The sequence below is a fragment of the Trichechus manatus genome, unplaced genomic scaffold, assembly GCF_000243295.1.
Source record: "Trichechus manatus latirostris isolate Lorelei unplaced genomic scaffold, TriManLat1.0 scaffold00037, whole genome shotgun sequence".
NCBI lineage: Eukaryota > Metazoa > Chordata > Mammalia > Sirenia > Trichechidae > Trichechus > Trichechus manatus.
This window is the reverse complement of record NW_004443973.1, coordinates 2,629,774-2,642,199: the sequence shown is the minus strand read 5'-3', so window position 1 is coordinate 2,642,199 and position 12,426 is coordinate 2,629,774. Positions and strand designations below refer to the sequence as shown.

The window sequence follows — 12,426 nt, the reverse complement described above, 5'->3', positions numbered from 1 at the left end:
CACAACTGGACCAATAAGCAACATCATGATAAATGAAGAAAATATTGAAGTTGTCAAAGATTTCATTTCACTTGTATCCACAACCAATACCCATGGAAGCAGCAGTCAGGAAATCAAACATCTTGCACTGGGCAAATCTGCTGCAAAAGACCTCTTTAAAGTGTTTAAAAGCAAAGATAACCCTTTGAGGACTAAGATGCACCTGATCCAAGCCATAATGTTTTCAATCACTTCATATGCATGCAAAAGCCGGACAATGAATAAGGAAGACTGAAGAAGAACTGATGCCTTTGAATTATGGTGTTGGCAAAGAGTATTGTATATACCGCAGACTTCCAGAAGAGTGAACAAGTCTGTCTTGGAAGAAATACAGCCAGAGTGCTCCTTGGAAGTGAGGATGGTGAGATTTCCTCTCATGTACTTTGGACTTGTTATCGGGAGGGACCAGTCCCTGAGGAAGGACATCATGGACGGTAAAGTAGAAGGTTGTCAAGAAAGAGATGGACTCTCGAAGAGATGGATTGACACAGTGGCTGCAACAATGGACTTAAACATAGCAACGATTATGAGGATGGCACAGGACTGGGCAGTGTTTTGTTCTGGTGTACATAGGGTCACTGTGAGTCAGAACCAACTCCAGAGCACCTAACAACAACAACAGAATACCTGAGTACTAGTGGCCTGAACAATAAAGGCATTGGATTATTTTACATAATAAGCAGTTTCTACAGGTTTAATGCGGCAGCTCACCAATGTCTGGACATTAATGGTTATCTCTGCAGTTCTCTTGGCCTTTCCCTCACAGTCGTAAGATGGCTGCAACAGCACCAAGATTCCAACAAGAAAAAAGAGGCAAGTGCAAAATATTTTATCCACTTAAGGCTGTCTTTTCAGGAAGGCAAGTGCCTTATCAGACTTCTTTTATCTCATTAAACAGAGTTGTGTCACATGCTTACCCCAAATCTATCATGGTTGAAGGGAAATGGGGTCGTTTGATCATATTAGATTGTAATCCATTCCCTGAAGCAGAACTAGAGGCTTGTCTTCTCCAATATCAAGGGGCTACTGCCTACTAACTGTATAATCCAGGGTTTGGTTAGAGGCTAGGAAGGAAATCACAGCTGGGTAGACAATGAGCAGTAAGCGACATCTGTCATTATGCCTGTAACCATCCCCTCCCCCCGAAAGAACTAGCCTAATGGAATTGTCCATTTTAAAAATGAAGACGGTAGGAATATTTGCCTCACTGACCTCATAAAGTTTTGGGAGGATGAAATATATGCTTTGTACGGTAAAGCATGCTAATTACTAGTTAAATCTTCTAATCCATGTTTTTATACCATTCTCCCTTTAACTTCAATGAGATTGTCTTTGTTTAATAAAATGTTTTTAAATGTCAGGTAACTGCTTTAGTCCAGTAGGCAAGAATTTTTCACTATTTCTTTTCCTTTTTAAGTCAGTAGTAGTAACAATAAACAGAGGACAAAATTTTACTTGGGGCTGTAGGTCACTTACTGCAGGCTATTTTCTTGTCAAATAAATGAGTTATGTACCTTGACGTAGTGAAGTATGATATCAATTTACATCATATTTTGTTCTAGCATCTTGATTAAAAACGAGCTAGCCATGATGCACCAATTCATTTTATAGAGGCAAGGTGAATTCACTATACAAAGACTTGGGGGAATATTTCTTGTAAAATAAAACTATATCACTCAGGAAAAACGTAGAGCCTGGTGCTGAGATATATCATTCTTTTATTTTCCCTCTTTCGCTTATGAAGTTATGATTCTGTAGGTACACAGTACTTTGATTTGTTTAAATCACATGGATCCTAGGTAGCTTTGTAAATTTCAAGTCTGTGTTATGCGTGTTTTAATGAACTATGATTCCCGGGAAAGCTCTGGTTCAGCCTTGTCGCCCTTCCAGATGTGCACCTGGTCCTTTATTATGTCTCACATAGAAAGCTGCTGGGCATCTTTCCTACAGCACCTAGTAAATGAATCAAGATACAGTAAGATCTATATATATATATATATAAAGAGTAGAATCATAATTATGGTAATGTGGCAAAATAGCTTGAAAATGGAAACTAAACCAGAAGTCTGCTGCTGAAACGTGAACATTGTGTTTCTCTTTAATTTGCTGTTGTCTTGGAACCTAGCTGTTTATGCAGTGCTTTCACCTTCTGTTCCTTGTCTAAGTGCCAACTTCTTTCCCAAAGGTGTTCAGTGACTAATGCTTTGGTTACACGCCAGAATATTTTATAAATGTCTATTTCTAGGCAGCTCTTCTACAAGTCTTAATTAAACTTTAATGTCAAGCAGAGGTTTACTTCTAGAACCTCTTAGGTTCCTTTAGCTGTAACATGATTACAAAACAGTACAGGTAATGTTGGTCAGTCATGTTCCTGCACATTTCTCCTCTCCCACGTAAGACATTGCCACTAGCAGATGCATACTTACATAACACAAAGGTTGATTGTACAGGAAGGAATAAGTCACAGCCATCTCCTGAAATATTGGAAAAACAGCATATTATCATGTATGTAGTCAAGTTTCTCCACCCTGAAATGATAGCCGTGCTTTAGAATTACTGCTTTGTTAGTTATTACAAATTCTCAAACCCAAGGATCAGAACCTAGAGATACTACATATGAAAGTGTTCCTCTTTCCTTTTTTCTCTACGTCTCCAGCACCACTAAGGAGTTAAGAGAACTGGTGATTTCTGAGAGTGAATGACTGCACCCTATCCTGTCTAAAGTAATGCAACCTCTATTGTAATCAAGGAGTCCCTGGGTGGTGCAGACAGTTAAGCATTCAGCTACTAACTGGAAGGTTGGCAGTTCTAATCCACCCAGAGGCACCTTGGAAGAAAGTTCTGCCCATCTACTTCCAAAAGGTCAGAGCCATTGAAAACCCTGTGGAATACAGTTCTACTCTGACACACATGGGGTCGCCATGGATGGAATAGTCTCGACAGCAACTGAAAAAAGAAGTTACCATCAGAAAAATGCAGAATTGATTTAAATTTAACAGAGTATTCTACGAAGGAACAGATAGTAAATATTTTAGACTTTGAAAGCCGGAGAGTCTCTGTCTCAACTACTCCACTCTGCAGTTGTAGTGTGGAAAGCAGCCATAGATAATGCATAAATGAATGATTGTGGCTGTGTTTCAGTAAAACTTTGTTTACAAAAACAGAAAGCAGCTAAATTTGGCCTGCAAGGGTAGTTGGACAACCCTTGCACTATAGTATGCTTGCCTTTTTTTGTATTCTGTGATACATCTTTTTTATTTAAATATAGTTCATTATAGTATGTTATTTAAATATAGTTTATTAGTATAACTTAAACCAGTTTCCAAAATAAGCCAAGAGTCAAAGGCTTTAAGAAATTAATCCTGGGTTAAAAGGTCATGAGCATCTGTGTGTGTGTTGAGTGTATAACAGAAATACGTATATATGTTCACCAAAAGATTTTTTATACAGTGAAACCTGCATTGATTACTTGATGGGACTGCCTTGTTTATCCAGAAGCCTTTGACAGGGTACATACAGTCTTACCACTTTTCTATCACTCTGTATTAGTGGAAAATATTTTAGTTTTTCTTCTCTGACAGGTTCCTGCCTACACAGGTCCGGCTTTCACAGGTTTTACTGTAATAGCTCCAGACTAGAAACTGCCCAAATTCCCATTAGAAGTTGGATAGATTAAAAAAAAAATGTGGTATATTTACAAAATGGAATATATACACTAATGGATTGGAGTAAAGGACTCCAGACAGAAATCAGTTAGGGGTATAATCCAAGTTAACTCAAGTTCAATCGTGAAATGTTCAGACCTTCTTTATTAAAAACAAATCTTCGTTGGAGCAGCTCATTCAAAAAAAGCAGAATAGTAGAAAAGCAAAGAACAACGTGTCTTACCTACCCATAGACAAAATGGTTCCCTTCCCTGGTCTCCCAGAGCCTTTGCTTCATAACTCTTTCTCATGTGTTTATAATATTTGTTTACAATTCTAGCTTTTGCTATGTAATCACTACAGAGATGGCAAGTGTGTTTTAATGAGTTTTGTATCAAGGAGCAATAAACATAGTGCCGCTTTATGGTACAGGAGCTTTCTATTATAGTCAATTATTCACGCGTTTTTAAGAAATGCTTACAAGCAGAAATTTAAAACTTATTCTTAACACATTCTGCCCTATATACCTTTATATCTTTAATCAATTCACAAATAATTATTAAGTGCCTACTATGTGTGAAGCCCAAACTGGACTGAAGACATTAGCAAAAAACAAGGCTCCAGGAACTGACAGAATACTAACTGAGATGTTACGACAAACAGATGCAGCACTGGAGGTGTTCACTTGTCTATGCTAAGAAATTTGGAAGACAGCTACTTAACAAACTGACTGGAAAAGATCCAGATTTGTGCTCATTCCAAAGAAAGGTGATCCAATGAATGCCGAAATTATCGAACGATATCATTAATAAAACACACAAGTAAAATTTTACTGAAGATATTTCAAAAATGGTTGCAGCAGTACATCGACAGGGAATGGTTAGAAATTCAAGCTGGATTCAGAAGAGGATGTGGAACAGGGCTATCATTGCTGATGTCAAATGGATCTTGGCTGAAAGCAGAGAATACCCGAAAGATGTTTACCTGTGTTTTATTTACTCTGCAAAGTCATTTGACTGTGTGGATCATAACCAAATTATGAATAACATTTCAAAGAATGGGAATTCCAGAATACTTAACTGTGCTCATGAGGAACCTGTACTTAGACCAAGAGGCAGTCATTTGAACAGAACAAGGGGATACTTTGTGGTTTAAAATCAGGTTAGGTGTGTGTCAGGATTGTATGCTTTCACCATACTTATTCAATCTGTATGCTGAGCAAATAATTCGAGAAGCTGGACTATATGAAGAAGAATGTGGCATCAGGGTTGATAGAAGACTCATTACCAACCCATGATATGCAAATGACACAACCTTGCTTGCTGAAAAGGGAGAGGACTTGAAGCACTTACTGATGAAGATCAAAGACTACAGGCTTCAGTAGGGATTACACTTCAACATAAAACAAAAATCCTCATAACTGGACAAGAAGCAACATTATGATAGAGAAAATATTGAAGTTGTCAAGGATTTCACTTTACTTGGATCCACAATCAACAACCACGGAAGAAGTAGTCAAGAAATCATATGACATATTGCATTGGGAAAATCTGCTGCCAAAGACTTCTTCGTTGTGTTAAAAGGCAAAGATGTCATTTTGAGGACTAAGGTGTGCCTGACCCAAGCCATGGTATTTTCAGTGGCCCCATATGCATGCGAAAGCTGGACAGTAAATAAGGAAGGCTAAAGAAGAATTGATGCCTTTGAATTATGGTATTGGCAAAGAATATTGAATATACCATGAACTGCCAGAAGAATGAACAAGTCTGTCTTGGAAGGAGTACAACCAGAGTGCTCTTGGCAGCGAGGATGGTGAGACTTCATCTTGCATACTTTGGACATGTTATCTGGAGGGACCAGTCCCTGGAGAAGGACATCATGCTCAGTAAAATAGAAGACTGGCGAAAAAGAGGAAGACCCTCAGCAAGATGGATTGATACAATGGCTGCCAACAGCGGGCTCAAACATAGCAACAATTGTGAAGATGGCACAGAACCAGGAAGTGTTTTGTTCTATTGTACATAGGGTCACTATGAGTCAGAACTGACTCCAGGACACCTAACAAAAACAACAACAGCATGTTTAACATTTTCATGAACAATTAATTCTAACATGAATTTTCTACACAGACATTGATTAGAATGACACAAATATTATAGGAGAATCTTTCTAAACTATGAAGTGTTAGATGAATGTTTGCCTTTATTATTGTTATTTTGATTATCTTCACCTATATATTGTCCTTTGGGTCACGTCTTTCTTTGGTTTGAACTGACTTTTTCTAAATTTTAAATTATTGAATATCTAAGAACTCTGTCCTTGGGGAAAGTTTATCAAATCATAACATGACGTAACTGAAAAATGTTCTTTAGCATTCAGCTATTCTAACCCGCTCGTTGGTAAAAAGCATAGGCTAAGTAGGCATAGAAGGAGCCCCGGTGGCACAATGGTTAAGGGCTCGGCTGCTAACTGAAAGGTTGGCTGTTCAAACCTATCCAGCCGCTCCGTGGAAGAAAAGACCTGGCGGATCTGCTCCAATAAAGATTACAGCCTAGAAAACTGTATGGAGCAGTTCTGCTATGTCACATTGGGTCAGAATAGACATGATAGCACACAACGACAATGTAAGTGAAGAGATCTGCATTTGCCTTATACCTTCAGCTCATTCTACCTTGAATTTTGCATAAGTTTCTCAAACTTCTGGTTCCTCGTACTTAATATGTGCTGTTCTGAGAATTTCATGGAATGTGCTTGACATAGTCTTCACTGAAGAGTAGCTATTATTATTATTACAGATGGGTAACTGAGGCTTAGAAATGCTAAATGACCCCGCCTCCCATCCAGGAGAACTAGTTGCAGAGCCAGGACTTCAACTCACTGATATGTCTGGGTTTGCGGCAGTCTGCTCTTTCTAATTCACAGGATGGTGAAACATTTCTGTAATTCTGGTTTTAAATTGGCCTATTTACTGGTAGAGGTGACCCGCCTGCTTCAGAAATTATTTCTAGTCCAGAAGATTTCAGGCATAGCAGGCCTTCCCCATGCCTTTCTCACTTCCACCGGAACATTCCCTCTAGTCTCCTTTTCTCCCAGTTTCCCCCGCATACCCTCTTTGGTTTGGGCAGCCGCCAGTTCACGTCTATCCAAGAACTGAAAGAAAGAAAGAAAAGAAAAACAAAAATACTTTGCCATTAGAAAAATATTGCAAAATAATGAGGAAATTATGAAGAAAATATTATTTCAAGAAATGAAACACCAGAGGAAGTAAAACAGGAAAGAGACTAGTTTAATTATAGTAATTAAAAAACCAAACTCTTCTTGGGTAATAGCTAACTGAATTTACCTGAAATACGGGAAATTAAGAGTTCTTTTAAATATAGATTTGTAACTGCTTCCTGTGGTTGCTTTTCCAGAATAATATTTTATGTCTGGGATAAATGCTAGATATATGAGGAGATAGGACTTTGATTTCCCAAACAAGTGCTAAATAATATTACTTAACTTTTAGGCCACACGAAAATAAAACCTATCTTGTTGTTGGAAGTATGAAGACGTTAATGTTGAATGTGTCTTTGTTTAATGCTGGAGATGATGCCTATGAAACCACTCTGCATGTCAAACTACCTACAGGTCTTTACTTCATTAAGATTTTAGACCTGGTAAGTATTGAAAGAAGCCCTGGTGGCACAGTGGTTAAAGCACTCAGCTGCTAACTGAAATATCGGCAGTTCAAATCCCCCCAGCCACTTCTCCAGACTTCTGTAAAGATTTACAGCCTTGGAAACCCTATGGGACAGTTCTACTCTGTCTTATAGGATCACCGTGAGTTGAAACCGATTCAACAGCAATGGATTTGGTTTTTTTGGTTTTGGAGCATTGATAATCATGATACAATAGCATGATACTAAATATTTTACTTATTTTTTAAAAAATGTTTGTGGTATAATTTACTTCAGTATTTGTGGTATAAGAATGATTATTCAGACTTATCATTTAGGTTCCCAGTAATTTTGAGACTTCTTCCATGGCCCTGCTCAGTAGACAGGTATTTTGGAATCCGACTGAGACCAAAAGAGTCAGCTTCCTGCTTCCCCGTGTCAGAAGAGAGAGAAACAATCAGCCAGTTATCCAGGCAGGCAGTTTGGGTGACATTGCCTTTCTCACTGTCACATCCTCATCTGGTGCTGCGATGACGGCCTGTTGGTTGGGATCCTTGGACAAGCAGTATTGGTCCTCTATACTAGGGCTCCCAGAGTTACTGCTCTTAATTTTAAGTTTACATACTCAGACTTGTTCCCAAAGTACCTCCAACATGCCAGAACCAGCAATTCTCCACAAATTTCAAAAAATTGGTGTCAAGCCAGGTTACAGGCCAGTTTCTTTTTTCCTGCAAGAGTCTGAAGCATTTGGAGCCCTTTTCTTACCACCATACTTCAATCATGAGCACTTAAATTCATCAATGAGGTATTAATAAGATTGAATTCCAAAGAGAAAAGACTCAATCGCTTTCAGATCCTTTGATGCTTCTCTATCCCTTAGCAGATTTACCCATCTCTTATCCAGGGACCACATCTTCACACCAAAGACATTTGAGAGAGGCCTTTGACCACTGAAAATATCACCCACTTTCTCTAGAGCTTTGGGAGCCTATTCGCAAAAATAGGAGAAACTCAAGTATTCTAAAAAATTCTAAAAATAAGCAATAAATCTGCTCACCTGTGACTTGCTGACCCATCTAGCAAACACTTGCCAGTATTTTTTAAACAAAAGCATTTTTCTTTACCCATTACACCAATTATGATTACAATCATTGTGATTAAGTATCTTAAGCACATTCTCATACCCCAGGCAGACAGACCCAATGAGATATGGACCTTACGAGAGTCCTTGCCTCATGATTTTTCCAAAATTGGACCTTGGATTAAATAGGGAACACACAAACATGGATGAAAGCTTTAAATCCAGGAATTATTTTGTGGTGAACTTATATGGGTATTAAGAAATACACAATTTATATCTCTATTTATTTATTTCTATCATTTGTTTATATCTCTATTTATCCCAAATGTAAACAGAAGATACTTTTCTAAGAAAATAAATACTTCTGGGATGATTTTCTTTTATTTTCAAAATACCATCCTTAAATATATGTTACAACCTTCTTACTACCTTCCTACCAAAACCAGTTGTTTCATTTTTACTTTTAGGAAGAGAAACAAATAAACTGTGATGTAACAGACAACTCGGGCGTAGTAAAGCTTGACTGCAGTGTTGGTTATATATATGTAGATCGTCTATCAAGGGTAAGCACTTAGCATTTGTAGTTTTTCTTTACTAACATAAATATAAAATGCTTTCTACTTTTCCCTATTGTTATGCTGCATACAAATATATATATATATATATACACATACTTACGTACATAGATATATTTTTTTTTGCTTAGGGTATGTATCTAAAAGATGAAATAAAACAAAAACCAAAATCAACTGGGCTTGAATTCTTTGAGACTGTGTTTATATTCTTGGCAACGTTCACTGTAAAAAAAAAAAAAAAGGGGGGGGGGCACATGTTTATGGTGAGATGGGCATGTGAATGTGTCACTCAGAATACTGCTCCCCCTACTCACCCTTACCCAACACTCCCCACCCCGCCCCAGGTGGTCTTATCTGCCAGGCATGTTACCTCTCTTATACAAAAAGGTGTTTTTTGGCAATGGTCCTCACTCAAGTTGTGAAAGCATTTCTAATTTTGTCAGTCTAGACCTGCCTGCCTGTATAGTCAAAGAAGGCATTGTCTCTGAATTTTACTTGTGCAAATACTTGTACTTTAAAATTGCTACAAATTCAACAGCTTCTTTGCACCTTATTGCCAAGTGAGAGGTTGCTTAGGCCACTAGAACACAATTCTACATTTCAATAGAACAGAAAGTATCAAGAAAAGTTAAAATTAAGTTTACATTATTAAAAAATGAATTTTAGATTATGAAAAAAAGTGGGTTTTTCCTCTTTGTTTTACAGCTCGACATTAGCTTTCTCCTGGATGCAAGCTCACTCAGCCGAGCAGAAGAAGATCTCAACATCACAGTGCATGCTGCCTGGTATATTTTGTTGTGGAAAAAAAATTATTTGTACTATAACAAATGTACCCCCATCATTTTTGGGAGGGCGCACTTGGGGAAACCATGTAGCTGTATTGCATTGTCTGTTGGAGAAAACTTTTATTGCATTATGTGTACACACACACACACACACAAACCCTCTAACCAGCAGAGAAGAAGCAAATGATAACAGTTCAAATAATGAGAGCAAATTTCTGTACAACCCTGTCATAAAAATGATGTTTTTACTACCACATCTACTTTTGTCCCCTCTCCCCCCAAAAATGTTATTTAAACAAACCTCTGAGTATGTTAGGTATACATAGTATGTAATTCGCTTTCTCTGAAGATGATTTGTTATGCTTGATGAAATCTAACAGAGTGTTTTCTGTTTACTTCTGTAGTGAAAATGAAGGGGACGTGGGCACTCTAAAGAATAACAAAGTGACTTTAGCAATACCTCTAAAGTATGAGGTTATGCTGAGCGTTCATGGGTAAGTAGAGTATGAGGCCTATTGTAAAGTTTAGAGCTGATTTTAAGCTCCGTTACTTTTTATATTACTGGTCAAAACATATATATATATATATATATTTGGCTTTAACAAACAGAAATTTATTCTCTCACAGTTTAGGAGGCTAGAAGTCCGAATTCAGGGTGCTGGCTCTAGGGAAGACTTTCTCTTTCTGTTGGCTCTGGAGGAAGGTCCTCCTTGTCTGTTTTGCGCTTCTTCTCCTGGGTGATCTTCCTGTGGCTTGGCCTCTCTCTTCCCCCATCTCTACTGTTCACTTGCTTGTTTAATCTTTTTTATATTTCAAAAGAGATTGATTTAAGACATACCCTACACTAATCCTGACTCATTAACATAACAAAGAAAACCCATTCCCAAATGGGATTATAACCACAGGTATAGCAAACCAACTGCCATTGAGTCGATTCTGACTCATAGTGACCCTATAGGACAGAGTAGAACTGCCCCATAGGTTTTCCAAGGAGTGGCTGGTGGATTCGAACTGCTGACATTTTGATTAACAGCTGAGTTCTTAACCACTGCACCACCAGGGCTTCAACCATAGGTATAGGGGTTAGGATTTACAAAACATAATTTCAGAGGACACAATTCAGTCATAACAACCACCCAGGGGCTCCACTCAAGAAGTAAGGGAGCTGATATTCATTGCACACATGCTTTGGGCTAGTATTTTTTGGAGCATTTTGCATCGTCTGATGCCACTGACCCTCCTCAAGGTAGAGCCTGGGGTCCTGGCCAGAGGCCGAGGCAGAGACGCATCTCAGTGCAGGTGGTCCTACCCACCTGGTGATAAAACATATTTTTAAAAAATTTTGAAGGATATTATACTGTCTGTCTCTTAACAATTATCCCAGTGTTGCCATCCCTTGCTTATATTGTTGTGTGGCGTTGAGTCGATTCCAACTCATAGAGACACTATATGACAAAGTAGAACAACCCCATAGGTTTTCCTAGGCTGTAATCTTTACAGGAGCAGATAGCCAGGTCTTTTTCTTCCTCAGAGCCACTGGGTGGGTTTCAACCACAGATCTTTCAGTTAGCAGTCGAGTGCTTAACCATTGTGCCACCAGGGTTCCTTATCCCTTGCTTAGCTGTTCATTATTTTAATCCACTCTCAAACTAGTACCTAGCTGGAGGGGATTTCTTACCGGAAGGGGCCCAGTGAGCCTCTAGCAGGCCATGTTCAGCCTTTCAGTTATACACTGCACAGCTGCAGAGGCAACCAGAGTTGGGCAGAGCACAGTTTGAATAATCATACCCAGGGGTGGTGGCAAGTGTGAAGTGCTAAGTAGGGTGAGCTTGGCCAAATCACCATTTTCCAGAACCCGTGTCTACTTATGTGCAAACTTACTGAGATATTAAGAGAGCCAACTTTGTACCTATGCTCCCACTTTTGTGCTGCATAAGAGACTACTGAGTTCCTCAACCAAGGCCCAGGAGCCAGCATTCACTGATTCCTCACAATTTTAGTAATTGTGTGAGTGGATCTTCTGACTCAAGAAGTAGATGTGTAGAGAAAGAATGGAAGAAAGACTTAAGAAAATCTTCTGTGATTTCACTGGGAATTATTCAGGCTGTTAGTCTCTGCTTAAAACCACTGTTTTAAAATAATGAAAAATACTAGAGAACAAATAGACAGATGAGCTTTCCCTGTTGCTCTGATATAAACCAACCCCAATCATTTTTAACCACTCAGGAAGATGGCATATGATTATATAGGAATATAATACCAGTGTCTGAAACTGATGAAATTGAGCATCAAGTTTGTGGTATAAAACAAACAAGGAAAAGAAGAGACCTTTTAAGGGAGAGAAGGAGCAAGGGACCTAGAGACTCAGAGGATGAGCAAAAAAAAAAAAAAAACTGATGGTGTGTTTCCTTGTTTTGAATGTTTATTTCTCTATTCCTTAATGATTTTCTTATTCAATTATTTATATCTCATATTCCATATTATCTTGGACAAGGAATGCTCTGCCAACTGTTAAACTGCCTAAGTCTACAATATTTGAATATTTCCAATTTCTGTGCTGTTTAATGGGTTTCTAATTTGGAACCCTGGTGACAAAGTGGTTAAGAGCTTGGCTGCTAACCAAAAGGTCAGCAGTTCAAATCC

General features: G+C 38.4%; 1 protein-coding gene across 1 annotated transcript in view; it reads left to right on the top strand.

Annotated features, from left to right (window-relative positions):
• Positions 1 to 12,426, top strand: part of ITGA4 (integrin subunit alpha 4) — a 99,444-nt gene that overhangs the window by 66,868 nt on the left and 20,150 nt on the right. Inside the window, exons 18-21 of the mRNA XM_004375457.3 lie at positions 7,192 to 7,342; positions 8,891 to 8,986; positions 9,704 to 9,783; positions 10,188 to 10,277. Of these exons, the coding sequence (XP_004375514.1) occupies positions 7,192 to 7,342; positions 8,891 to 8,986; positions 9,704 to 9,783; positions 10,188 to 10,277 (417 nt within the window). The remainder of the gene's footprint in view (positions 1 to 7,191; positions 7,343 to 8,890; positions 8,987 to 9,703; positions 9,784 to 10,187; positions 10,278 to 12,426) is intronic.